At 42.8% G+C, this 27226-nt stretch overlaps 1 protein-coding gene across 4 annotated transcripts in view; it reads right to left on the bottom strand.

Annotated features, from left to right (window-relative positions):
• Positions 1–8155: 8155 nt before the first annotated feature.
• The window catches only part of mroh1 (maestro heat-like repeat family member 1), a 75003-nt gene continuing 55932 nt past the window's right edge, over positions 8156–27226 (bottom strand). For all 4 annotated transcript variants that reach the window (XM_083760375.1, XM_083760377.1, XM_083760378.1 and 1 more), the window contains 14 exons: positions 25555–25611; positions 25006–25103; positions 23760–23919; positions 22235–22404; positions 20746–20883; positions 19387–19501; positions 17230–17376; positions 16735–16801; positions 15440–15561; positions 13705–13854; positions 13133–13267; positions 12479–12581; positions 10700–10765; positions 8156–8445 (listed from right to left, as the gene is read on the bottom strand). In XM_083760375.1, coding sequence (XP_083616501.1) covers positions 8369–8445; positions 10700–10765; positions 12479–12581; positions 13133–13267; positions 13705–13854; positions 15440–15561; positions 16735–16801; positions 17230–17376; positions 19387–19501; positions 20746–20883; positions 22235–22404; positions 23760–23919; positions 25006–25103; positions 25555–25611 — 1605 coding nt within the window. In that variant the 3' untranslated portion in view covers positions 8156–8368. The remainder of the gene's footprint in view (positions 8446–10699; positions 10766–12478; positions 12582–13132; positions 13268–13704; positions 13855–15439; positions 15562–16734; positions 16802–17229; positions 17377–19386; positions 19502–20745; positions 20884–22234; positions 22405–23759; positions 23920–25005; positions 25104–25554; positions 25612–27226) is intronic.

Genomic DNA, 27226 nt, shown 5'->3' with positions numbered 1-27226 from the left:
GGAGGAGTGATGCCCCCTGCTGGATGGACAGTGAACAACCAGAGGAATCAACCATGGATTATGAAACCAACCTGGAAAGACTGTGAGGATTACAGAGACAAAATATGAGCAGTGGATCTTCGGCACTGAATTCACAAACTACGGCTGCTACGGGAGGCCGGTGGCGCTGGTCCCTCAGTGTTCACATCATGGGTTTGACCCACTAAGCTAAACGGCTCGATACCGAACAGTGTGAAATGCTGTAGGCCTACGTGTGTGTGTGTGTGTGTGTGTGAACTCCAGCTGCTGTTATGAGATAAACCTGTACAAGCACTAAAGCAGTGTTTCTGAACCTGTGGTCACTTTTTGGGGGGTAAAGGGTCCATTTGGTTTAATTTTACGCTCTCAAGAGTTAAATATCCATATATTAAGGGTCCATTTGGTTACCAACTCTTCTGTCATTTAGCATGGGGACCACCTGGAACCCCCTCAAGGACCACAGTTTGAAAACCACTGATTTAACTGAATTAAGATATCCAATATCTGGGACACAACTTTAGTTTTAAGTGTTTAAGTTAATTGGATTTTAATTAAACAACTGATTTGGGAGGGGAATCTGGTGACGATTTCATTTTGAAAATAAAAATAAAAATAAATAAATAGTGAAATAGCAGATCTACAAGCTCACGATGCATTGCATGGCAATTATTTTCCTAAAATTGCTTATTTTTGTATCGATTTAAACTGATTTAAAAAGAAGTGAGTTGTAGCAGACCAGCTTTTCTGGAGGTTTCTTCCAGATGGCCTATACATGTATATTATATGGTGCATATAACAAAAAACTGAACACTGTTCCTTAAGTTCCCATGGAGCTCCAACGCTGGCTTCACCGCTCCCAGCCGGGCGACACCAAATATCTGAATGCTTTGTGATGTCCTGTAAGCAGAAATCACAACATGCATTTTGGCCCTTTAAATCCATTCAGTGCTTTATAAACGAGCAGTAGTATCTTTTTTTAAATAATTTTTTTTGACGTAAAATGTAATGTAAGATGTAAAATTGGAACGATATGGTTCCACATTATTGGTTAATTACAAAAGGACCCCAATGGGGAAAAAAAGCCAATAGGCTTTGGAGCAACTTATTTTACTCACAGGTAAACATTGACGACGTTTCGATGTATCGGTCAGGTGACGAAGATGTGACCGATACGTCGAAACGTCGTCAATTTATTTACTTAATAAAATAAGGGCTTAAACTGTCTGAGTTGCTCCAGTGCCTTCCTTCCTTCCTCCTGATACCTGCCTCTGAGATGCACCAGATTAGCCTCCCATAGGCTGGAGGCGCATAGGTTGGAACTGCTTATTAACCCATTCTGGGTGGGAACCCCTTTTGGTGTTTTACCCCCTCAGGCCGGGAACCCATTTTGGGGTTCTGTACAGTATGTACAGTATTCGAAACAAAAAACTTTGATGCTGCTATATATTTGAAGTTTTTCAGAAAACTTAGGTCAGGCTTTGAAGTCCTTTTTAGAATCGGCCTTTTTATTTTAATTTAATATTTATTTAAATTTTAAAAGATTCTTCTAAATCCTCCAGTTTTCTGAAATAAATATTTTCACGATTTTTCAAAAATAGCAGACCTACAAGCTCGTATGAGCTTGTAGATCAGCTATTTTTCACTAGCTAAATTATAACATGTTTAAAACACCAAAGGGGGTTCCCGCCCCAAAATGGCTTAAAGCCAATAGGCTTTCTTGGACTCATCCTCTTCTTGCCTTGCATTGTACTGTACTTCCCTGTGCTTGTCCATGCAAACTGTTAATGAAGTATTCAGTCAAAACAAGTATTTATAGGACTCTAGGCTACCAGTGTTGTTTTTGGCAGCAAATTCCTATTTTAGTTTTAGTCATAGTCTTTGGAATGAAACTTCATTCAGTTTTATAGTCATATTTTAGTCACCTGGAATGTATGTCTAGTTTTTGTCGACTAAATCAACTAGATTTAGTCGACTAAAATCTATTTTGATGCCGTCGTAATGACTGATTTTACACTTGCCGATCTACAAGCTCACAACGCGTCGCAGCGCGACACGCTGTGAGATTGTAGATCGGCTATTTTCAGCATGAAACCAAGTGTAAAAAACCCGTGTCCCCTAGGGTAGGTACCCTCACAAAAACATGCAGTAATCCTGGTCTCTAAAACTACCTCCCCCTGGCCAGCCGGGACGCCTGATGGAGGGGAAAGGAACTGGTCGGAATAACGTGTCCCTTCCACGCGCTACGTCCGGCCGGGGAAATTCCCCTCTGTCAGGTGAAAAGAAGCAGCTTGGACTCCTCATGCATAGAAGGAGGCATGAGGTCAGTCCGCTGCCCCCCCAGGTTGGCAGAGGAAGTGTAGCGCCCAGGATTACATTAGATAATTGGCACTGGGTGAAAAGAAAACTCGGTTACAAAATCGTGGGATAAAAATGTAAAAAGAAACCAAGTGTAAAATGACTTTTCTTATTTATGAATGGATCTCTTGTCCAGTTGTCCAGATCTCTTGTGTCTAGTTTATATTTGTTGACGAAATGGTCAATATATCAATATCAGCTTTAATTCAGTTTGCAAAAAGATAGTCGACGAACATTTTTCGGCTTAGTTTTAGTAGACGAAAACACTGGACTCTACCGAGGAAGATTTCTTTCTTAACCTGCTTCATGCTTCTTCCTCCATGCAGCCACTATGAGCTCTAGTGTGCATTTTGCAGGGGCACATTGTCATATCAAGTCAGGTTTCTAAAACACATGATGTCAAAGACAATGAAACTCTGTGTATTTTAAGTGAAACTGTGTACAGAGGTCCATCATGGGTCCATATAAATGAAGGAATATACATACATACTACCACTTACAGTATAATATTTGACATTACCTACTCCTACTGTATCGTCGTTGCAAACTGCTTGTTCTGTATGCAGTCTGTGCACACCCATGCAGTGTCGTGCATGCTTCTTGAGGACTTCTTGGTGGACTAGCGCAAGATGGGAACCTTCAACTGTACGACCACCTGCTGCTACAATAAAATGCTGTCAAGTTCACAGCAGAAATGTTCCCCGATTGATTTCACTTCTTTAAAAAAAACATTTATAATATATCTTTCTCTCTCTGTCTCTCTAGATGCACAATATTTAAATTACGACCACGATATCCGATTATTTATATCGGCCTAACGATACATTACATTATTATATTGTATTTATATTAAAGTTAAACACATTGCTGATTTATGTTTTAAGGGACCAAGCCCGAAGGGACTTCTTGGTTCCTTTTTGTCTGTTTTTTTCTTGCTCTTCTTCTCCTTCCGCCAAAAATTGCAGTTTTTGCTTAACCGTGCGGTCGCTTTTCGAGAAACTTCAACTTGGCAATATGGTAGAGGGCTATGCCAAACTGTGAGGACGCGAAGACCACGACCATTGGCCAAAGGGTGGCGCTATAGCACTCAATTCAGTCAGCAATAAAACTTTGATATGCTATACTAGTCTCCTCATGCCGAGAAACTTCCATGTCTTTCATGACTTTTGACATTGTGACCTTTAGATCTCCCACCATTTTGAATTTATATGAAAAACAGTAAAAATCTATCTACGCAGGATCTTTGATCAAACTGCACGAAAATGTCTACACGTATATTGACAAAAATCGGGAGTAAAACAAAATTTATGTGAAAAATAAATGCTTTTATGAGCCAATGAAAATTGCTGTTTTATGAACATTCTTCTTCTGCCCCTAATACATGCATGCAAAGTCACATGAGAGTAGCGACACGCTTTGATCTCGCCGCAAAGCGTGCCTATGGGCTATAGTTCCAAACATTGCTCCTATGGCTGGAACTATCCCATTGAGATAGAATGAGCACTTCCGCATTCCATTGTTACAATGGGAGTCAACGCTAGTGTCGCCACTCTCTTATTATTTTACTCTGGATATAATATAATAATCAAGGAACTCTAGGCCTTGCTGGGCAGTGAAATTACCTTTTCCAAAACATTGGAATTGGAAGCAGAAAAAAAAGAAATCCGTATTCATGCCAATTAACATATATTGTGAACATGGATCCTCACACACGCTCATCTGTACCTTGGTTAAAGGTTCTGTGGTTCAGACCGAGGTCATGACAAATATTTTAAAATATTTGACCATGAGTTTCACTCCATTTCATGTTAAATCGTGACATATCTACAAAACAATAATGAACAATTGATGGTGCCGAGAGGCATTTAACAGCCTAAAGTGACAGGATATACGTTGTCAAATGATTAAAATGCTGTTAATGTGACATTTGGGATAGGTAGTTTCTACCAAGGGCTGGCCTGCAACTAGAGGTGTAACGATATAGTAACTGCATCGGAAAATGGATTTCAATTTCAAGAATCAAAGTATATCGGAATGAAAACAGCAACATTGACTTTGTATTGTATCGTTTTGCATTGCAAATAATCTATATCGAATCATTTTGCTATGCAAATCATCGATTGTATTATTTTTGTGCGTGGTATCTAGCAATTCTTTGAAGAAAAAATAAAAAGAGGGGTTTAATTACTTGGTTTATAGTTGCTGTATCGATTTCAAATAATTGAATCGTAACGTATCGAATCTCCATAATGAACCGTATCGTATCGTCAACCATGTGTTGCGCTACGTATCGTTAGCTGCAACACAATGCCAGAGTCGCGCAAAAACAAAATGCAACACAACAACAAACACAGGCCCACTAATTCCACACACGGAGTAGAATGTTACCCATTGCTTTAATTTAATACACGGTAGAAATATTTGCATCCCCACAAAGATAACTAGCTCCGTTAGCATCCGACTTCATTATGAGATAACAAGTTAGGTATGCAGTATACATATAGTGCAAACAGAAACAAAGATATTTACATAATCACAATATGCACATGTACCATGACCCTCTCTCTCTGTACATATTCAAACATTATAATGGACAACATGGAAATGTGAAGTGCTTTCATAGGACATTGAGATAAGACATGATGTAATGACTGTAACAGTTATACTGTCATCTCTGTGATGCGTTTACTTTATGCTGCCGTGTACAGTATGTGGACAGACGGATGTTTGGCACGTGGACACGTCTGTTCTACCTAGCGACACAGGGAAGCACTGGTGTGATTGGCAGAAACTGGCTAGCACGGCCTTTGATTGGTTGAACTCGAGTCGCAGACAGAAAACGTGTGGTCATGTGACATTATGAATTATTATATTTATAGTTAGTGGCGTGCAGGTGTTGCCTGCAGAACACAGCAGATCTACAAGCTCACAAGGCGCCGCATTGTGAGCTTGTAGACCTGCGCTTTTTGTGCATGCAACTTAAAAAGGTCTAATTGAGTTTTTTAATCGCTTAATCTGCCCCGAAAAAAGTATATATCGAACTATTGTCGTGACCCAAAGAACGAGAATATTACGGGTGATAATTTACTCGGAATTAATCTCTAGATTTTTCGCTGCAAGTAAAGGTAGGCCTATGAGGCATCAGATATATGAATAGTAAATGCAAATTACTTGTCGGTCATGAGGTTTATTGGTCTCGCTGCCCCCTGGTGGGGAATGGCCTTAAATTAAAATCAGGCTAATAGAGACTTTGGTAACGTTTTCACGGACGTCGTATGGCTAAAGTAATTACGGTAGAACTACAGTGCGGGAACGGAATCATTTCGCTAAAACGGCCTTGTGATAATAATACCAATGCTGTGTCTCTCTGCTAAAAGAAAGTCATTCCGCCAGGAAAGGTCCAGTCTCTCCACTCATGTTGTGGCAAAAAGACCCACACAGACATTCACAATTAATGTTGATTGATGATTGGCACCATCCATCTCCTGCTGCTGAAGCGGCCTAGTCATATCGATCGGCTTATTGAACTACAGTTACAGTTACTGGCTGGTTATTGCTGACGAGTTTATCAAAACGGTTGATCTAAAAACGGGGGAATAAATGAGTGCATCTGGTTCTACAGTATATACAGTATGCATGCAAGGTGTGTTGTCGTCGTTGCAATGCAATATAGTGGCTGGTGGTGCTCTTTACAGACAACCACTGATGTTCACCAGCGTCATTCACTATAATTTCACCATGGATTGTAGCTGTATAATGATTTGTTTTGTTCCTATTATGACGGTCTTACAGCACAGAATTTCAGTAAGTTTTTTTTCATCTCAAGTTCAACTAAACATCCTCTTACACACTATAGCTACCCACATGGTTTAAAGGCATTGTGACATTAAAAAAAAGTTTTTGTAATTTTTCTTAATTTTTGTTAGGTTTTCTGAGCTCAATTGCACCAAAAAAACTTTTAACTTTTAACATTCAGTAGATATTCTGTGGTGTGGGGTTTTCTGGCTCAAACAGGTGCTCTGAGTCTCCTGCCGTTTGTGATGTAAGAGACAGAAAATCCCATATATATGTCGATGGGATTTGCCAGCAGATGTCACTGTTTTGCCTGTTTTCGTTGTAGCTCAAAAGGCTTCCAAACCCCAGAGAAAAATCCAGACCACAGGAAATCCACTGAATGTTCAAAGTTCAGGTTTTTATGGTGTAATTGAGGTCATCATAAAGCTAAACAAAAAACGAAAAATAAAAATAAAAGAAAATTAATGCTATAAAACCTTTAATCACTTCATAGAAATGCTTTAGTGGGGGGGGGGGGGGGGGGGGGGGTAGTACATTACGCAACACACACACACACACTGTACATTCAAACTATTGCTAATACAAAAAGGGTGATTTAAAAAATGGTTGCGGAAATAGCCGAAGCTTTGTATATAGATCTGCTATTTTTGGGCATGTGCAACCATGTCTAAATCAAGCGTGACCTGTCCTCGTTAACATTAGCGCACACACAGCGCCGCCAAGTTCTGGTGTGCAAAAAAAAATACATCTCTGCTGGATTTTCCATGTGCCATGAAATACTTTTGTCTCATCGGCGTTTCCTTTAACAGCGCGTAGATAAACCCATTTAGGAGGACTGAGACCGGATTCTACAAAATGTCTTCTAAATCAAAGACCGTTTTCTGAAAAACCTCTGTTTCTATATCAGTGATTTTCAGACCATTTCATATCAAGGACCCCCAAAACGTATATGTAATTGACCACATACACCCCCCCCCCCCCCCCCCATTTGTTCCAGGAACCACCAGAAGAAGCCAAGATTTTAGTTAAAATCGTTCGTCGTGAAAGAACATATATTAAATGATTTGTGACACATTTTCAAGATTTCTTTCAAAAAAAATAGCAGATCTACAAGCTCATAGCATGGCACTCGGTGCCGCGATACGATCTTGTAGATCTGCTATTTCTTTCAATAGCTAAAGTATAACATAATAATGCTTAAAAAAAACACCAAAAGGGGGGTTCCCGACCGTCCTGAATGGGTTTGTCTCCAAGTAAATGATTCACTATTCACGCCCCCCCCCCCGTACCTCGCTGGTTGTGGTTGAATTGTCATGACGTGAACGTTTCCCCCCCTCCCCCCCTGTACCTCGCTGGTTGTGGTTGAATTGTCATGACGTGAACGTTTCCCCCCCTCCCCCCCTGTACCTCGCTGGTTGTGGTTGAATTGTCATGACGTGAACGTTTCCCCCCCTCCCCCCCCCGTACCTCGCTGGTTGTGGTTGAATTGTCATGACGTGAACGTTTCCCCCCCCCCCCCCTGTACCTCGCTGGCTGGGGTTGTATTGTCATGTCGTACGTCAGGAGGGGGGGGGGATGTGCATACTGCAAAAGTCTCTGGGGCGCTACATGGGAAGCCCCTCTTATCTATTGCAGGAAGTACACAGTCTTTGGTCGCGGTTTATCATCATTAATATCAGAGTTATTAAAACAGAGGGTATGCGCAGCATCATCATCATCATACTTTAGTTAACGGAGTTGGCAAAAAAAACGTACAGTCGCTGACCAACAGAAACGTCCTATATCGGATTGCGTTAAACGACGTTAAAACTCACTTTGCCACTCACTTTGCATGCATGCGCATACCCTCTATAGTCGTCATCATAATTCACAACTTCCATTATCTGGAGTTTCAAGTACCGCCGTCATCTTGTTGTAGAAAAAAAAAAAAACGCATACACATGCTGTGTGTGCAGTGAGTGTGCACGTGCGTATGCGTGATGTGTGTGTATGTTTGTTTGTTTCTAGATTTATTTAGTTGTATTATGTGGTTTTGGTGAATCCCCCGTCGTCAACTAAAACAAACTTCCCGCTCAGACACTGATCTGGATGGAGAGGGTGTGACCTTCAGCTGCGTTATGTTTATTATACTACATGCTCGTGCCAGTGGTCGCTGTGCTAATGCAGCGGATTGTGTGTGTGTGTGTTTGTGCACAGTTCGTCAGTGGAAGCGTCCCATAGCCTCGGCAGCCTTCACCCTCACTACTGCATCTGGATCCTGCAACAACATGACCAGTCCTGCACACACGCGCGCGCACACACACACACACACACACACACACACACACACACACACACACACACACACACACACACACACACACACACACACACACACACACACACACACACACACACACACACACACACACACACACACACACACACACACACACACACACACACACACACACACACACACACACACACACACACACACACACACACACACAGATCAGTCCCCCGCAAACCATTAACCCATAAAGAAGTCAATATTTATAAGACATGATCTGTGTACAGTTTTCAGAAAAAAACTACAGTATGTCAATGGTGCCTAAAAACATTTTCATGTCAAGGACCGCCACAATGTATTTGGCCGCCGACCAAAATATTTTGTTCCAGGAACCCAATCATTCGAGTTAAAAATGTTTGCTTTGAAAGAATATACTGTAAGAGTATACTGTACACAAAGATTTGCCAAACATTTTCAAACATGGCAGATCTGCTTGTAGATTTTCGAATAGCTAAAGTAAAAGATGACACAGATGCATTCCTGGTCTTAATGGTTTTACTGCTTCTGGCGTAACGTTCCGTCTGATAAGCTTTATTATTGATATCAAACCGGATCGCTGATTCTTTTTATTATTTTGTCTTGGCCTTTCCTTCTTTAGTGATCCTAGACCGGATTGCGCAACAGCGTTGCCGTCCACCTCCCATTATACAGGCTGACTAAAAAGCTGAATAACTCCTAATCTACGGAGCTCTCCGTGGTTTGGATAAAATGCGCGATGTTCGGAGGTCTTTGCTGATTATCCGGTGGATAAGATGGAAACATTGACGCTTTCAAGAGCAAGGATGGCTTCATTTTAGCTCGCTAGCATTGACGCTATTTATTTAGCATTAAAGATGGACGCTCCAGACAGGATGTCAGTCCAGCGTGTGCTGCATGGTTACCATGTTAAATGTGGAGGTATAGGTGTATTTTTAGTGAAGGTTACCATGTTAAATGTGGAGGTATAGGTGTATTTTTAGTGATGGTTACCATGTTAAATGTGGAGGTAGAGGTGTAATTTTAGTGATGGTTACCATGTTAAATGTGGAGGTATAGGTGTATTTTTAGTGATGGTTACCATGTTAAATGTGGAGGTATAGGTGTATTTTTAGTGATGGTTACCATGTTAAATGTGGAGGTAGAGGTGTAATTTTAGTGATGGTTACCATGTTAAATGTGGAGGTATAGGTGTACCTTTAGTGATGGTTCCCATGTTAAATGTGGAGGTAGAGGTGTATTTTTAGTGATGGTTACCATGTTAAATGTGGAGGTAGAGGTGTAATTTTAGTGATGGTTACCATGTTAAATGTGGAGGTATAGGTGTACCTTTAGTGATGGTTCCCATGTTAAATGTGGAGGTAGAGGTGTATTTTTAGTGATGGTTACCATGTTAAATGTGGAGGTAGAGGTGTATTTTTTGTGATGGTTACCATGTTAAATGTGGAGGTAGAGGTGTATTTTTAGTGATGGTTACCATGTTAAATGTGGAGGTAGAGGTGTATTTTTAGTGATGGTTACCATGTTAAATGTGGAGGTAGAGATGTATTTTTAGTGAAGGTTACCATGTTAAATGTGGAGGTAGAGGTGTATTTTTAGTGAAGGTTACCATGTTAAATGTGGAGGTAGAGGTGTATTTTTAGTGATGGTTACCATGTTAAATGTGGAGGTAGAGGTGTACCTTTAGTGATGGTTACCATGTTAAATGTGGAGGTATAGGTGTACCTTTAGTGATGGTTACCATGTTAAATGTGGAGGTATAGGTGTATTTTTAGTGATGGTTACCATGTTAAATGTGGAGGTATAGGTGTATTTTTAGTGATGGTTACCATGTTAAATGTGGAGGTAGAGGTGTACCTTTAGTGAAGGTTACCATGTTAAATGTGGAGGTAGAGGTGTATTTTTAGTGATGGTTACCATGTTAAATGTGGAGGTATAGGTGTACCTTTAGTGAAGGTTACCATGTTAAATGTGGAGGTAGAGGTGTACCTTTAGTGATGGTTACCATGTTAAATGTGGAGGTAGAGGTGTATTTATGTTAAATGTGGAGGTAGAGGTGTACCTTTAGTGAAGGTTACCATGTTAAATGTGGAGGTAGAGGTGTACCTTTAGTGATGGTTACCATGTTAAATGTGGAGGTAGAGGTGTATTTATGTTAAATGTGGAGGTATAGGTGTATTTTTAGTGAAGGTTACCATGTTAAATGTGGAGGTAGAGGTGTACCTTTAGTGATGGTTCCCATGTTGAGTTGAGACAGCAGCTCTTCTGGAATGTTCCCCAGCAGGAAGCCTGAAGGACAACATCAATACTTAACATATTATATCAGTGCTTCTTTGTTTTCAACCCATTTCACATCATTACTGTCTCCACCAGGCCGAAGGCATGGGGAGAGAGTATGTTTTATTGTCTCCACCAGGCCGAAGGCATGGGGAGAGAGTATGTTTTATTGTCTCCACCAGGCCGAAGGCATGGGGAGAGAGTATGTTTTATTGTCTCCACCAGGCCGAAGGCATGGGGAGAGAGTATGTTTTGCACTCCGTCCGTCCGTGTGTCCATCCGTCCGTCCGTCTGTGAACAGCTAATCTCCGGCACCGTTAACCCAGTCGATGCCAAATTTTGCGCACACACACACTCCCTGGATGCATATTTCCAGAATGGCCTGTTATTGCGCCACCAGGAGGCAGACTTTTGAAAAACACATGTTTTGATATCACTCCTCTAGATTCTGTCCAAAAATCCCACAAATCGTTACACACCATCTCTAAAGTCATGTGTTCAAGACGGATCTGCCCAATATTTCATATTCCATCCTAATTGGCTAACATTGGCTTTCAAAGATTGCAGGATTGGCCCTTTTGAAACACGGACCACCATTTGATAAGATTTAGCCTCTCAGACCCAAAACTTTTAATATATTTTCTTATCGTTGCTTTTGTTGACATTTGACATATTTCCACAGGAAATCGCTGTAACGAAGGCTTTCATGGTTTGTTTAACTAGAGCGGTGCCCGTTGGGCACTTGGCCTACTTGGAACGATGCAAGTTGGAAATGCATGACCCAACCAGTTATTACGTCTGTGTCCCTAATATGCCCATATATGGAGTCCTCCGTCAGGCGTGCCCAAATATGGAGTCTATGCATTATGTCAGAACATCACTGTGATGTCAGAACGGGCCAGCTCCATATATGGAGATCTAGGGGGAGATCATGTGTGATCAATTGTCCGGATCCCGGGCAGAGGCTTTTGTGCTTGTTCTGGACAACCGGCTATCCGACGGACTCCCTGTCGGAGTGTGGAACGCGCGTGTCAAATTTGAAGTCGGTGGGGGGCGAACGGTTTTCGAGCTACGTGGATTACATAATGTACGTATGTACATAAACACGTACATACTTGGTGCATTTATAGATACAGTAGATAGGAAGCAAGTCCTGGTTTGTCGTGGTTATTGTCGTCTGTAAGAAGTCCATATATGGGGTTACGACTGTCTGTCTATATAACTCCATATATGGAGCTGGCTGACACATCCACGTCTGTCCTCAGGGGTTCCATATTTAGGCGTGGCTGCCTCGTCTCGCGTCGGCACAGGACAACGGTACTCGTCTTCTTCCAGACTGACCTCTTCGAGAGCATTATATTCAAGAGCGATAATCAGTAAGACCTCCGGGACTCGTAACCTCTGGGTTTTTATAACAGCGCCCTCTACAGACAGAACCATGCAAGGAACCGGGTCCAGAACCGACTGGAGCTAGTATGAGGAAACAGGAGGAGGAGAAGGAGGATAAAGGAGGTGAAGAGGAGCACTCCTCCGATCTGCTATTTTTCAATAGCTAAAGCGTAACATAATGCTAACACCAAAAGGGGTTCCCGCCCAAAATGGATTAAACATGGCCCGATTTTCGATTACATGTGAGAATTGGTCAGTATCCACAAGAGGGCGCTCACGGCCCATCTGTGAAGAACAGACGGGTTGTGGCAGGAAGGAGGGAGAAGGTCTTCTCACCTATGAACATGGCCGCTCCTCCGCGCACGTCGGCCCAGTTGCTCTTGAAGAACTGAATCACCGAGATGTGGTAGAAGTTCAACATGCTGGGAAAGTCCTGGATCTAACACACATACACACACACACACGCAACGCACACACACAGTTACACCCGAGGCTTGAATTATTCTACCGCGACCAGCGGCGGGACCGCGATCGACAGTCAAAACGCATGGATCAGTGGCGACAAAAAATTAAACAAATATACAAGATGGAATACATGACAGCCCAGCTTCAAATGAAGCTTCCTTACTTCAAAGGGAGATGGGAGTTAGTGCCAGAATATCTGGAAGCAGAATATACAAATGACGCTGCCCAGATACACTAAATTAAAAACTAAAAATATAGATACTCTAAATTAAAAACCTCCCGTATCACAGTGAAAAGTAAAGTAATTATGTAATTATCTCCAAGGCAAACAATACTATACAATATATTACCATGTATTTTTGTTTTGTTTTCTTTCTTTTTCTTGTAATGTCATTTATTTTACTTGTACACTTCACAAAAAATGAACTGAGAGAAAAGGAAATGTTCTGTAATATGAAATGGAATTGCTTGTAAATGATTCTATAATGGCAATAAACAAGTTAAGAAAGTGTGCGTGTCTCTCACCAGGTACTTGGTGAGGTCGTTGATGAACTCTCCGTAGTGCAGGCTCTTGTCCTCGTGGAGGTGAGTCTGGAACATGTTGGTGATCTGATCCGAGCCCACCACAGGGGCACACACGCGCATCGCATACTTGCACGCCTGGACGCGCACGCACGCACGCACACACGCATGCATGCAGACACACACACACACACACACACGAGCACACACACAGAGAGTATTGAAATACAGTGGGGTCAGAAGCTCAAAGCTCACATCGAAATGCGCTACAGAAAAAAACTGCGTTGGGGAACAATAGATTCCAGCAGAAGTTGAAACTTGAGTCAAAGTATGAAATGTTTCTATTTCCATACTTGTACTGTATGTCCTTTCCTGCTGCGATTGTGAATAAATACTTGGGAGCATTTACAAAAGTGAGTTGCGAGCCTTTGCTTTTCACCACCTGTGTGTTGACCAGGTGTGTGTCAACCAGGTGTGTGTGTGTGTGTGTGTGTGTGTGTGTGTGTGTGTGAGTGTGAGTGTGAGTGTGAGTGTGAGAGAGAGTGTGTGTGTGTGTGTGTGTGTGGGTGCTGTACCTTGACCACCTGTGTGTTGGGGTCGACCAGGTGCAGCAGCAGGCTGACCAGAACGTTGTGGATCTGGTCTTTGAACACCGGCTCTCCTGAACCGAACTTGGACAGGTTCCCCAACAGCAGAATGGACGCACAGCGGATGTCATCGTTCTCCTGGAACCGACCAACAAATACACGCAGTTCCAGGTTTAAACCCATTTTAGACCCGAGGACGATTCTACAAATGTCTTCTAAATCCTGACGGTTTTCTGAAAAACCCTATGGTTCCAACTTCCATGTCAGTGGTTCTCATTTTCATGTCAAGGACCTCCAAAAATATTATGTATTTGACCATCGACCCCCATCTGAAAATAATGCCTCCCCCAGAGGCAAAGATTTGACTTAAAAACGTTCGCTCTGAAAGCATATATATTCAAAATTAGCAGATCTACAAGCTTGTAGCACGGGCTTGTAGATCTGATATTTTGCAATAGCTAAAGTATAACATAATGCTTAAAAAAAAACACCAAGAGGGGTTCCCGTACAGAAAGGGTTAAGGTTAAACAGGTTACAGAGTGAACAATAGTTAAAACAAAACAAACAAGACAATAGTCCTGCCACACTAATAGCCAGCGCAACCCACCACCCTGTGTCCGCCTTCTCCTACCAAACCACACCGTTAACACCAACATATGCCTGTCCAGACATCACGCACTACTTTGCATCCATGCAACTGTCATATTTACAGTACAATACCCATTTCTATGAAAGAACACATTCTTGCGCAACACCACCTCAGCCTACGTCAAAATCGTCACCACTTTGCCGAGTTACGCCAACTCCGTTCACTTCATGGGGCCAGTCCTACGGCCTTCACATTCACACACACGTTACATGAACCACGCGACCAGGATGATTTCCGACCCCTCAACGTCAAACCTTGCTGCCCCTGCTCCACTACCAGCTTCCCCCCCCCCCCCTCCGGCTGCCGTGGCGAACACTCCACCTCAGTAACAGTACGCATCGACAAACAAACACCACGTCGTGTTGACTAGCCCATTCTGACCTGAGATCAGATTCTAAAAATGTCTCTATGTCAGTCACTCTTCGATTTAAGAAATAGCAGACCTACAAGCTCGTAGCGCGCCACTCGGTGGCGTGCTATGAGCTTGTAGATCTGCTATTTTTCAATAGCTAAAGCATAACATGATGCCAACACCAAAATGGGTTCCCGTTCAGAATGGGTTAAACTACACTAATGAGGACCCATGACGGCCACCAACGGCAGCAACAACACGTCGGCAACAACTCTAAAAAAGGCATCTCTCGCCTATATAACGCGGCAAACGCCACACACCTACGCTTGGTGAACGCAGCTAAAGCAGCTGCCGTACGACATGGACCTCGCGTCAGTGTCACCGGTTCACAACTTCACAGTAGACTGTGGAGGGTTTTTGTATTGCATCGCGGCGCCGGGGGGGACTTGAATTGACAAGTGTGCGAGTGAGTGTGTGTGTGCGCGCAACAACACATAATAAAAATTAATAACCCATCCGTTACTACATGTGGAGTCTGTCAACTCCCGCAATTTCCTTCTTCCCATATTGCGCTGCAACGCAACTCTAGGATGAGCCGCCCAAAGCCGCGGCGAAATTCTAGTAATAATAATAATAATTAGTTTCAAGAACATCTCATTTCCATTGACAGGTGGACCAGTAGCGCTGTGCAGAACATAGCAGGCATATAAAACAACACGTACGTTCTCCAGGAAAGGCTTGATCTTCATGAAGATGTAGACCACCAGGAGATGGACGTTCTTCTTGTCCAGGTGGAGGAGGACTTTGGACAGTCCCGACATAGACTCCAGGGTGATCAGCTTACCTGGACAGACGGACGGACGGACGGACGGACAGGCAGACAATGAGATATGAGAAGATAAGTTGTCATGACAACACACTGGACACTTAATGCTTCAGGGAATATTATCGGAATAAATGTCAAATCTGGGAATACATTTCTTACCGAGAATGTTCTTCACCAGTGTGTTTGTAAAGGTGTCTACTAAGTATATGAATAGAAACATGGTTTCTATTCAACCACCCTAGGGGGAATTTTTGACAGCTGCTGAAAGTTGGATTCAGAATCCTGAAAACAGCCCTAGTTTGACAAGTCACGTGCTACTTGAAGCATAATGACATTTAGAGACATTTTGCCATATCTCTGCTGTCGGGAGGAAACCTCATAACTCCAAAATGTTCCGTTTTTCAGGAAATGAAAAATATACATTTTTCAGGAAATGTTTTTAAAACAAAGCAAATACTGCCTCATCAAAGTTGGTGTTGTAACTTTATATATTGTCAATTACTTCCATGAGAGGGGGAGAGGTGGTGGAGTTAGTTGCTTTAGCAGACATTTTGAGGGTCCAATGGAGTTAAGAGGTTTTGTCCAAAGCACTTTTTACTACTTTCCATTGGTTCAATATTTTCGAAACAACACACAGACGTAAAGGGTGTTCAATAGCACTGATTTATGCCAAAAACCTCAAAAATGGAGTTATGAGGTTTCCTCCCGACAGCAAGGATATGTTAGCAGACACCTTTACAAACACATTAGTAAAGAAAATTCTTGGTAAGAAATGTATTCCCAGATTGTATTAATATCTGAGACTATTAACATGAGACTGAATAGTCTCGTGTAGCCAGGCTTTGGACATACTTCCACATCATGCTAACCCCTTTTAATGTTAGCATTATGTTATGCTTTAGCTATTGAAAAATAGCGATCTACAAGCTCATAGCGCCCCACCGAGTGGCGCGCTACGAGCTTGTAGGTCTGCTATTTTTGAAAAATCGAAGAACGACTGACATAGAAACATAGCTTTTTCAGAAAACTGTCATTTTCAAAACAGACATTTTTAGAATCTGATCTCAGGTCAGAATATGTTAATGGGTTAAGTGCTATGATGTGTGGGGCTCGCATGGCCTGATCAGAGATCAGTCTGGCGAGGCAGAGATGTCCCATATCGTCTGGTTACACCAGACTGACTGTTCTTACCTGGATCATCCTTCTCCTCCATGCCTGAACTCATAGCTGCCAACAACTCCTTAGCATACTTATTAACCTAGAGAGAGAGAGAGACAGAGAGAGAGAGAGAGAGACAGAGAGAGAGAGAGAGAGAGAGAGAGAGAGAGAGAGAGAGAGAGAGAGAGAGAGAGAGAGAGAGAGAGAGAGAGAGAGAGAGAGAGAGAGAGAGAAAGAGAGAGAGAGAGAGACAGAGAGAGAGACAGAGACAGAGAGAGAGAGAGAGGGGGGGGGGGGGAGAGTGCGAGACCGAGAGAGAAAGAAAGAGCGAGAGAGTTTAAGTGGTTAAGTATTTATTCATATTTCATGTTTGTCTCTCAAGTCTACAGTATCTGATAAAAGCTTAGAACAACATTAGGCTGGAAACAGAGACATTACACACAAGTGTGTGTGTGTGTGTGTGTGTGTGTGTGTGTGTGTGTGTGTGTGTGTGTGTGTGTGTGTGAGAGTGCGTGCGTGTGCATTCACCTTCTCAGGCGAGCCCACGGCCAGGTTGCCCAGGCCTCGTACGGCCAGCATGCGCACGCCACAACACGGGTCGGAGATTCTCTCCATCATGTTGTTCATCAGGACATCCACCAGCATCAGCTCTGTCACCACATGGTGGTTCAACAACTGAGAGAGAGACACAGAGAGAGAGAGCGAGAGAGAGAGATGACAGCAAAGGTCATCATGATTGGGACTCAAACCTGTGACACCCGGGCCAGTGTGAGATGTTTTCAACATGGGCTCGTTTCCATGTTGAAAAACGATTGCAATAGAGGGTATGCGCATGCTTAAAGATGGAGTGCCACAATTTTTGTATTTTTCCAGCTTTTCATGTGTCTATGGGGTGACAGTACTTCATTAGACACCCTGGAGTCGTTTTTATGTCCAATGGTGTAATAACTTTGTATTTAGGGTTTCTTCCTGGAGGCTGAACCCTTGACGGTCAAACGGGCCAATGAAGTAAACACGGATAGTGTGACGTAAAAATATTGCACGCACACACGCACCTCCCCCTCTATACATATTTTTTAAATACGACAACCTCTGTGGGCGGAGCTGCCTGCCACATACACACGTGTGAACTGAACAGCGCAGCCAGTTTGCTTTTGCTGCTCTGTGTGTGTCTAACTGTGTGGCAGATTTTCAAACAGTCATTTCACACATTACCAGTTCACAGCAGAGCAGACTGTTTTTCGTTAGATTGGAAGCAAGTAAATGTTCACGTCGGGTCCTCAGGAAGGAAACCACAACAAACCAGTCTTATAGCCTACCTGCTCTGCTGTATAGTTGCTCTTGTTGTTCTCAAGGAGTAGGTTGTTTCTTTTATAATCACAGTGGTCGGGCTTTGATACAGAGTGTAGTGTCACAGTGTGCATTCTTGTTGGCTGTTGTAGTCAATATGTATGTAGGTCCTAATACTTATACGAGGCTGTAAAGTCAAGAATTAGAAGTATGTTGTGTCGCGCTGGATGTCATGTTGCCATGTCTGGCTATTACAAGCGACTTGGGCTTGTTTTCATATAAGTAACTTTCAGGGGAGATGTGGTTGACTTGACCAATGATTCATGTGAAGGACCCTCAGATTAATATGTTGTTAAAAGGATTGGTGTTGTTGAAACGTTTTCATAAATATTCACGGCAATTTCTGTGACTTATTTTTGTGGACCTGGCCGCTTGTTTCTTTAAATCTGGCGACTTTTGCTGAAACTCAACGCAGTCAGATAAAGGACAGTTTTAATGCCAGGGTGCTTAGCTGGAGGAAATCAATAGCCTACAATATATTGTAGGCTAAATGATCTATCAAACTAATTGTTTCTGCTGTTAAACTATGATCGAATTGGATGATGAGCTGAGCTGATTGCGACAATAGGGTCAATATAATTGGAGGAAATAAATAAATGATTATAAAAAATCAGAAAAAACAGATCTGATATGGTATGGATGCATGGATTATATGCCTATACATGGATGGTGGCAGTATAAGTGCATAATGGTGCCTATACGATATCTCAGAAATATTGGAAGTGTTCACTTCTAACATTCACAAAAACATGAGTTTTTGTTACATTACAGACACCAATTTGCCATTTTGTAAACAAAAGGGCAGAGCCATGGGCTGTCCTTTTATAAGGAGGGGGAGGGACTAGGACAAGTGGGTGGTCTTAAAGGAGGAGGCGGAGGGACTGGATTAGGTGGGTGGTGCTATGGTTAAACTCACGCATACCTAATGAACTGGTGGGTGTGTCCACATAAAACCATCATTTTAACAAATACTGTACACTTTTTTGAAAAAATTATACCTCATATACACCTAAATACACCTGATGATCATGTTTAAGTGTGGAAAAAAATCACGGCACTCCATCTTTAAAGTCAATGGCACAGCGAGTGGCAAAGCAACATGCAAAGTGAGTTTAACATTGTTTAACGTTGTTTAATGCAATCAGATAGGACTTTTCTGTTTGGATGTATGGGGCTGTCGAGGCCAGAAAGTAGTTTTTTGCCACTCAGTAGGCGTTCCTGCATAACTTCCTGGTTTGATGATGATGTCACGCGCATACCCTCTATTGCTGTGTGTGCCGTTTTGAACCTCAGAGAACATGAACCCACGTAGCTGTGCGTGTGCTGTGCGCGTACCTCGGAGAAGAAGGCCGTGACGGTGACCCGCTGACACTCGTAGATGTTGTTCAGCGACGGACACAGACTCTCGATGATGGGAGGCAGTTTGGGACCGGCGTGCTTGGCCATAGCCCTGCGCCGAGGGGGAGGAGGAGGAGGAACAAAGAATCGTTACAGCAAATTCGGTTTCTGTGTCAGTCGCTCTTCGGTTTTTCGAAAATAGCAGACCTACAAGCTCGTAACGCGCCACTCGGTGGCGTGTTATGAGCTTGTAGATCTGCTATTTTTCAATAGCTAAAGCATAGCATGATGAAAGTCTAGTCTTAGTCGACTAAATATCAAAAACCGTAGTCTTTTAGTCTTAGGGCCGATTCATACTCCTATTTTCCCGCTGTGCCGAAATGATTTCGGCTCGTCAGAAATCTTCAGTAGCACCGAAGAGCCGACTTTAGGACGGTACCCACCCCCCTGAACCTCAAATGACGTCACATTGTAGGCTCTACAGCGCCGAACCGACTTTTATCCGGCTCTAAAATAGGAGTATGAATCGGCCCTTAGTCAAGTGAATTAACACGAGACCAAAGTCACGTACACTGTGTGAACACGCGCTCCTTCTGATAAACACACCCAGATAGGAGTCCATTATAATATTTAGACCCATTTCAGTGGCATGGGCATGAAGGAGAGTTTCTTCTTATTTCATTTTAATTTCATATTCATGAGAAATGTATTTTGGCCCTAACCCATTTAGGACTGACGTCGAAATAAGAAAAAACGTTCGCTCTGAAAGAATATATCTTCAAAGATTTGCGCCGCATTTTTTACGATTTTTCAATAGCTAAAGTATAACATAGTGCTTAGTTAAAACACCAAAAGGGGTTCCCGCGCCCAAAATGGGCTAATCCATTCAATGATTTACAAAGCAATGAACAAAGCTGGATGAAGTGAAAGGCTTTTTAAAACTCTTTCAGCACCACCTGGTGGTCACCAGTTTAGGCCCTGAGTGCCAATTCTCCCATTATAAAGAAAGAAAGAAATTGTAATTCTATTATGCATGTCATGTGCATGTCATCACCTGTACACCAGATTAGAGGAATTTTCAAAATATGGATGAAAAAAAAAAAGAAAATTAAGAATAAAAACAAAGACGTCAATTAGACGTCTTGACGTTTTTGGCTACTTTTAACAGCCGCCCCTCCCCCCCCCACATTTCATAATGGGAATCTGTACTATAATCTATACCGCGTCCAACTATAAATTCCGCAACTCTGTGTGTGCATGTGTGCCTATACATATCAGTGTCCATCTGTGACCCGTCCATCGCATGTCTCGCAAAACCGCCTGTGTATGTGTGTGTGTGTGTGTGTGTGCGTGCACCTGGCCAGCAGGGTCACGCCGTGCGTGTGCGTGTTGTACTCCTTCATGTCCTCCCAGGCGTTCTCCTGGTCCAACGTTCTCACCACCTCGTCCAGCTGGGCCCTCGCCAGCAGAACACGCAGCGCATCCACCGCCATGCTGCGCGCGCACACACACACACACACACACACACACACACACACACACACACACACACACACACACACACACACACACACACACACACACACACACACACACACACACACACACACACACACACACACACACACACACACACACACACACACACACACACACACACACACGTGGTTAAACTACTGCTAGGAGGGTGGTGCTGTGTCTAGTAGTCGGGAGCGGATGATATCACTATATACGTCATGTTGTAGTATTGTTTTTGTTTTGTAGTCAGCAATCTTCCGGAACTTCCTTTTCCCCCTCAAACCGATTTTTCTCAATAAAAGCTACGAGAGCTTTTATTGTTATTCTTCCTGTTTGAGGGACAAGGAAGTTCCGTTTGATTGTTCCTGCCTGTCGACTACAAAACAATGACTACAAACATGACGTAACGATATCATCCTGATGACTACAAAACAATGACTACAAACTGACGTAACGATATCATCCTGATGACTACAAAACAATGACTACAACATGACGTAACGATATCATCCTGATGACTACAAAACAATGACTACAAACATGACGTAACGATATCATCCTGATGACTACAAAACAATGACTACAAACATGACGTAACGATATCATCCTGATGACTACAAAACAATGACTACAACCATGACGTAACGATATCATCCTAATGACTACAAAACAATGACTACAACATGACGTAACGATATCATCCTGATGACTACAAAACAATGACTACAAACATGACGTAACGATATCATCCTGATGACTACAAAACAATGACTACAACATGACGTAACGATATCATCCTGATGAAGCAAACAAATAATTACAATGAAAGAAAAACAACAACAAAAAAGTGTTGTAACCCGCCGTTTTCTTCTTCTTTCTAATTACTTGTTCAGCCCGAAGAATTGCGTTTGTCGTCATGATTTGCCACGACAAAGAGTTGGCTTTGTACGCGGGGTATAAACGTCTTTAAATAAAATACTTTCTGAAAAGTCGATGACGAAAATGAACGGGGATTTTTTTTTTTCAGGGGTCTCTCGAGGGTGGCGGGACTGCGACGCTCTATACATACCCTGCTACGTGGTCGGGAACCCATTTTGGTGTTAGCATCATGCTATGCTTTAGCTATTGAAAAATAGCAGACCTACAAGCTCGTAGCGCGCCACTCGGTGGCGCGCTATGAGCTTGTAGATCTGCTATTTTTTTTTAAACCGAAGAACGACCGACATAGAAACATAGCTCTTTCAGAAAACTGTCAGGATGTATAGAAGACATTTTTTTTAGAATCTGATCTCGGGTCAGAATGGGGCTAGTATACGGTGACGCGTACCCCGCCACGTGGATGGTGGGGCTGTGTCTGACGTGGGGGTCTTTGGGCGGGGACACGCCCACGCTGGCGCCCAGCCTGACGGTCAGACAGGAGAACAGCTGGGGGAAGAGGCTGACCGCCGCGTCCTGACTCTGACCGTTGAGCATCAGCTCCCTCAGGCCGCACGTCATCTGGCAGGGAGAGAGAGAGAGAGAGAGAGAGAGAGAGACGCACGCATACGGGTATACGGTGAGGTCGGTATACAGTGTTTTTCAACGAGGTGAAACTGAAACGACAAAAGCCAACGGAGAGATACAAGTCGGAATGTCATCCGTGTGAACTGTGGAAATTTTTTTGTATGTGTGAGAGCCATACTTGTGAGAAAATGTGTATTGAGTGTATTTGACTTATTTTATTGTGTGTACTATATTGAAGGACATTTCTTGATTACACATTTTGTGCAGCCTGAGTCTTAACTGAGTCAATAGAGCCAATTAAGAATTCCGCCTATTGGAGCAGAAGCCAGTTAATTCAGTGTGCATTATCAGCAGCTGTGTCCAGCAGGTTTTTATAGTTAGTTCAGAGCTGGAAGCCTGAGAGCAGCTACAGTTTTTTGACCCACTTTGGAAATACTAAACCACGTTGGAAAATATTAAGACACTTCAGAAACCATACTAGACCATTTTAGAATCGTTTTTGGACACCTTTTTTTGTATCACATGTTGTTTGTTGTTCTGTACACTTTCTGTCAAGTAAAACGTTAAACTACTATGGACGTGTGGACGTGGATAATTGTTTTGGAGTCAAGCTTACTGCTTCACGGGCTTTGGAACCTACAGTATGTATGAAGTCGTCAACTCCGTAATTGCATCCGTGCGCAACGAGAGGAGAGAACGCATGCTGATGCTTGCGGGGGAGGAGGAGCTGCCGAGGCTGTGACACATTATTTTGGATGTAAACGGCACAGCTTTTTCGCTTTTTTTGATCGGATTTGCGGATCGGCGAATTTCGCACGACCGATCGTATCAGTGGTGAACGCCCGATTTTAATCGGGGCGGCCACCGATAGATCGGCGTATCTCTGATTTGAACGGATCGTTGCCGTGAGCATGAACGAAATCGTCCGTTCACTGAAAAAACATTATGTTATGCTTTAGCTATTGAAAAATAGCAGATCTACAAGCTCATAGCGCGCCACCGAGTGGCGCGCTACGAGCTTGTAGGTCTGCCATTTTTGAAAAATCGAAGAACGACTGACATAGAAACGTGGCTTTTTCAGAAAACTGTCATTTTCAAACAGACATTTTTAGAATCTGATCTCAGGTCAGAATGGGTTAACCGTTTTGCCCACCACTAGTGTGTGTGACTGTGTGTGTGACTGTGTGTGTGTGTGAGACTGTGTGTGTGTGTGTGTGTGTGTGTGTGTGTGTGTGTGTGTGTGTGTGTGTGTGTGTGTGTGTGTGTGTGTGTGTGTGTGTGTGTGTGTGTGTGTGACTGTGTGTGTGTGACTGTGTGTGAGTGACTGTGTGTGTGTGTGTGTGACGTACAGCCAGTGGGGGACCCGTGGCCACCTTGCCCGTCCTCATCATGGAGTCCTTCTTGTCCATGTAGGGCGCCATGACGGCCAGCTTCTCCATCACCATCTCCATGATGTTGGTGGACACCATGGGGTCCGAGCCCAGAGCCAGCCACATCTCACTGCTCCAACTGGACACACACACACACACACACACACCCACACACACACGTCAAATACTTCCAGAAATCTATGTTCTCTGGTGCAGAACCAGCCGAATTGATTTACTGAATGAATGCCGTACATATTTATTGAATACAGTTTGCAGACAAAAAGCACAGGAAAAGTACAGTTCAATACAAGGTCTGCTTTAAGGCGATTTAAAGCCCAAGAAAGCACTGACTATGGCTTGTTGTTTCCATTGGTGTCCTTCATATCATATACTCAATTCTTCAAAGGGGTAGATAGGGTTTGTTATGTACTGATTCTAGCAGTTGTGTACCTGTCATGATTATCACATTATGCATGCTGGTATTGCTTGTTTGTTTATGTTTAGTTTTTTTGCCTAATAACATGGTCTTATTGTGCAATGGGTATATTTTTCCCCCATATGAACTCTGCTATTTAGGGTTGAAACAGTGGGGGTGCGGGAGCTATCTTTGGGAGAGCTTTTGTTCTGTCCTGTCTGTGTGTATGGTTGTACTGTTGTATTGTTTTGTGAGCTGTATTGCACAATGTATCTGTGTTGAGGACCCCCTCTAAAATGAGATGTGACATCTCAAGGGGCTTATCCTTTCAATAAAGGTATAAATTATATATATATGAGCCAGTGGTTGATTGGTTAGAGTAGTGTGTGTGTGATGACTACCTGTCATAGGCAGTGGCTGATTGGTCAGCGTATTGATTACCTGTCGTAAGGCAGTGGCTGATTGGTCAGCGTATTGATTACCTGTCGTAAGGCAGTGGCTGATTGATCAGTGTATTGATTACCTGTCATAAGGCAGTGGCTGATTGGTCAGCGTATTGATTACCTGTCATAAGGCAGTGGCTGATTGGTCAGCGTATAGATTACCTGTCATAAGGCAGTGGCTGATTGATCAGCGTATTGATTACCTGTCATAAGGCAGTGGCTGATTGATCAGCGTATTGATTACCTGTCATAAGGCAGTGGCTGATTGGTCAGCGTATTGATTACCTGTCATAAGGCAGTGGCTGATTGATCAGAGTATTGATTACCTGTCATAAGGCAGAAGCTGATTGGTCAGCGTATTGATTACCTGTCGTAAGGCAGTGGCTGATTGATGAGCGTATTGAAGACAGTTGGTAGATGCTGAGTGGCCAGGATGAGAACGGTCTGTCCCACGGCCACTCTCACCTGGACATAGAGAGAGCCAGCAGTTTTAGTAACACAGTAACACATACAAGGTTCCTCAAAATCAATTCACAAGTGACATCAAATAAGTCATTTATGACTCATAAGTGTCATATCCAAGGGCAGCGCTGTGGTAAATGGTAAATGGTGCATTTATATAGCGCTTTTATCCAAGGCGCTTTACATAGATTGTGCATTACATTCACCCATTCATACACCGATTGCGGCGGAAGCCATGCAAGGTACCAACCAGCACATCGGGAGCAATTAGGGGTTCATTGTCTTGCCCAAGGACACTTCGACATGTAGACAGGAGGAGCCGGGATTCGAACCGCCGACCCATGGATCAGTGGACGACCTGCTCTACCTCCTGAGCCACAATCGCTGTGGACTAAATATATTTGACTAATCAGTAATGGTGTAATGAATGAAAATTAACACGTGAATTAATTACCTGCTCCTCTGTGATGCTCTGCAGACGCAAGTGAATCACCTCCATCATCTCTGGAACCTAGAGAACACACATGTGTTTAGACGCGTTTTCTCTCCGCTGGCTCTCGGTGCCAATGACGTAATTTGTTCTTCTATTCATCTATTATTTGATCACGCTCTTCACCACCGTATGAATAGGTCTGGGTTGCTAGGCGACCGGGAAAACAGGAAGTGAAAAAAATCTGCCTCCAGCTTTCCCAAATTGCGATTTTGGTCAAAACACGCTTCATTCACGGCCCATAACTCAAATGGCTTCTAAATCCAGTTTCATGACAAACCTCACTATGTCAGTGGTTCTCAAACATTTTCATGTTTCATGTTTGTAGATCTGCTATTTTTCAACAGCTAAAAGTACAACATAATGCTTTAAAACAAACAAAAGGGGTTCCCGCCCACAAAAATGGGTTATATATTCTCCTGGCAGTGGCTATAAGTAGGCATGTAACGATATATCGTATATCGATATATATTGAATCCCGACGATAAAATCGGGCTAGTGTGATGTGAAATGTGAGCTTTAGTCATATTCCATCATATTCAAGTGCTTTTGGAGAGAAATGATAGTCACTTTCAGTAGTAGAGCACTGTAGAGGGGAGCTGTGTGTGTCTGTGACTGTAGAGGGGAGCTATGTGTGTCTGTGACTGTAGAGGGGAGCTGTGTGTGTCTGTGACTGTGCCCAGGTGATGATGGTCGTTGATGCTCATCAATTTTGTTTCTGCACTGTCAAAAGTAATGCTACTTCTTTTGCAATGTAGTTCTCAGGGGGGAAGATAAATGATATAAAATAAAATAAACGGTAATTTTTCTTTAAAATATATATACTTTTTAACAGTTTCCGTGCTTTGAATGGATTACTCCAGGTTAATGTCGCTGCCATATCGGACATACGCGAGTTTTGTTTTATGTGTTTAATCCGCCGTAATGTAAACAAAAAAAAGAAAATTCTTCTTCGCCGCGGAGAAAGAGAGTAGGCGCATCTGTTGTGATAAAAAACCGGAAATCGTCACATGCTGTGGGCTGCTAGGGCTTCTGGGAAATTGAGGCCAATGCAACTGAATGGGGTACAACGCCTCATGGAGACGGGTCTTGTGTGCGTCTTCCGGGTGCACCAAGATGGTGGATGGTACGATCGGATCACAACAAACCAGGGGAGCTTTTTTTGCTGGATTTTCGCGGATTAAAAGCCCAAATAATTGAGCGTATGCTCTAAAGGTAATACAACAATCTCGGCAGTGAAGGGGGGTTGATTAAAAGTCTGATAAATCGTTTTCCGCAGTCAAACTGTTAATATCGTGAAAAATCATATCATGATACGAATCGTATCGTGAGTTGAGTGAATCGTTACATGCCTAGCTATAGCAGTGTTGTTTTCGTCGACTAAAACTATGACGAAAAATGTCTGTCGACTACCTTTTTCCACTGATGAAAACTAAATGGAAACTAAATAAAAACTCAGCTATGATGACTAAACCTAAGACTAAATATATTGACAATTTTGTCAACCGATAAAAACTAGACTAAAATGTTAGGAAGGGACTAGTGGACAAGAGATCCAGTATAAGTCATTTTACACTTGGTTGCATGCTGAAAATAGCAGATCTACAAGCTCTTAGATCAGCCTGTAGATCAGCTA

The sequence above is a fragment of the Protomyctophum parallelum genome (genome assembly GCF_964188405.1).
Source record: "Protomyctophum parallelum genome assembly, chromosome: 3".
In the NCBI taxonomy this organism is placed as follows: domain Eukaryota; kingdom Metazoa; phylum Chordata; class Actinopteri; order Myctophiformes; family Myctophidae; genus Protomyctophum; species Protomyctophum parallelum.
The sequence above is the reverse complement of the archived record's forward strand: the minus strand, read 5'-3'. Positions and strand labels throughout refer to the sequence as shown.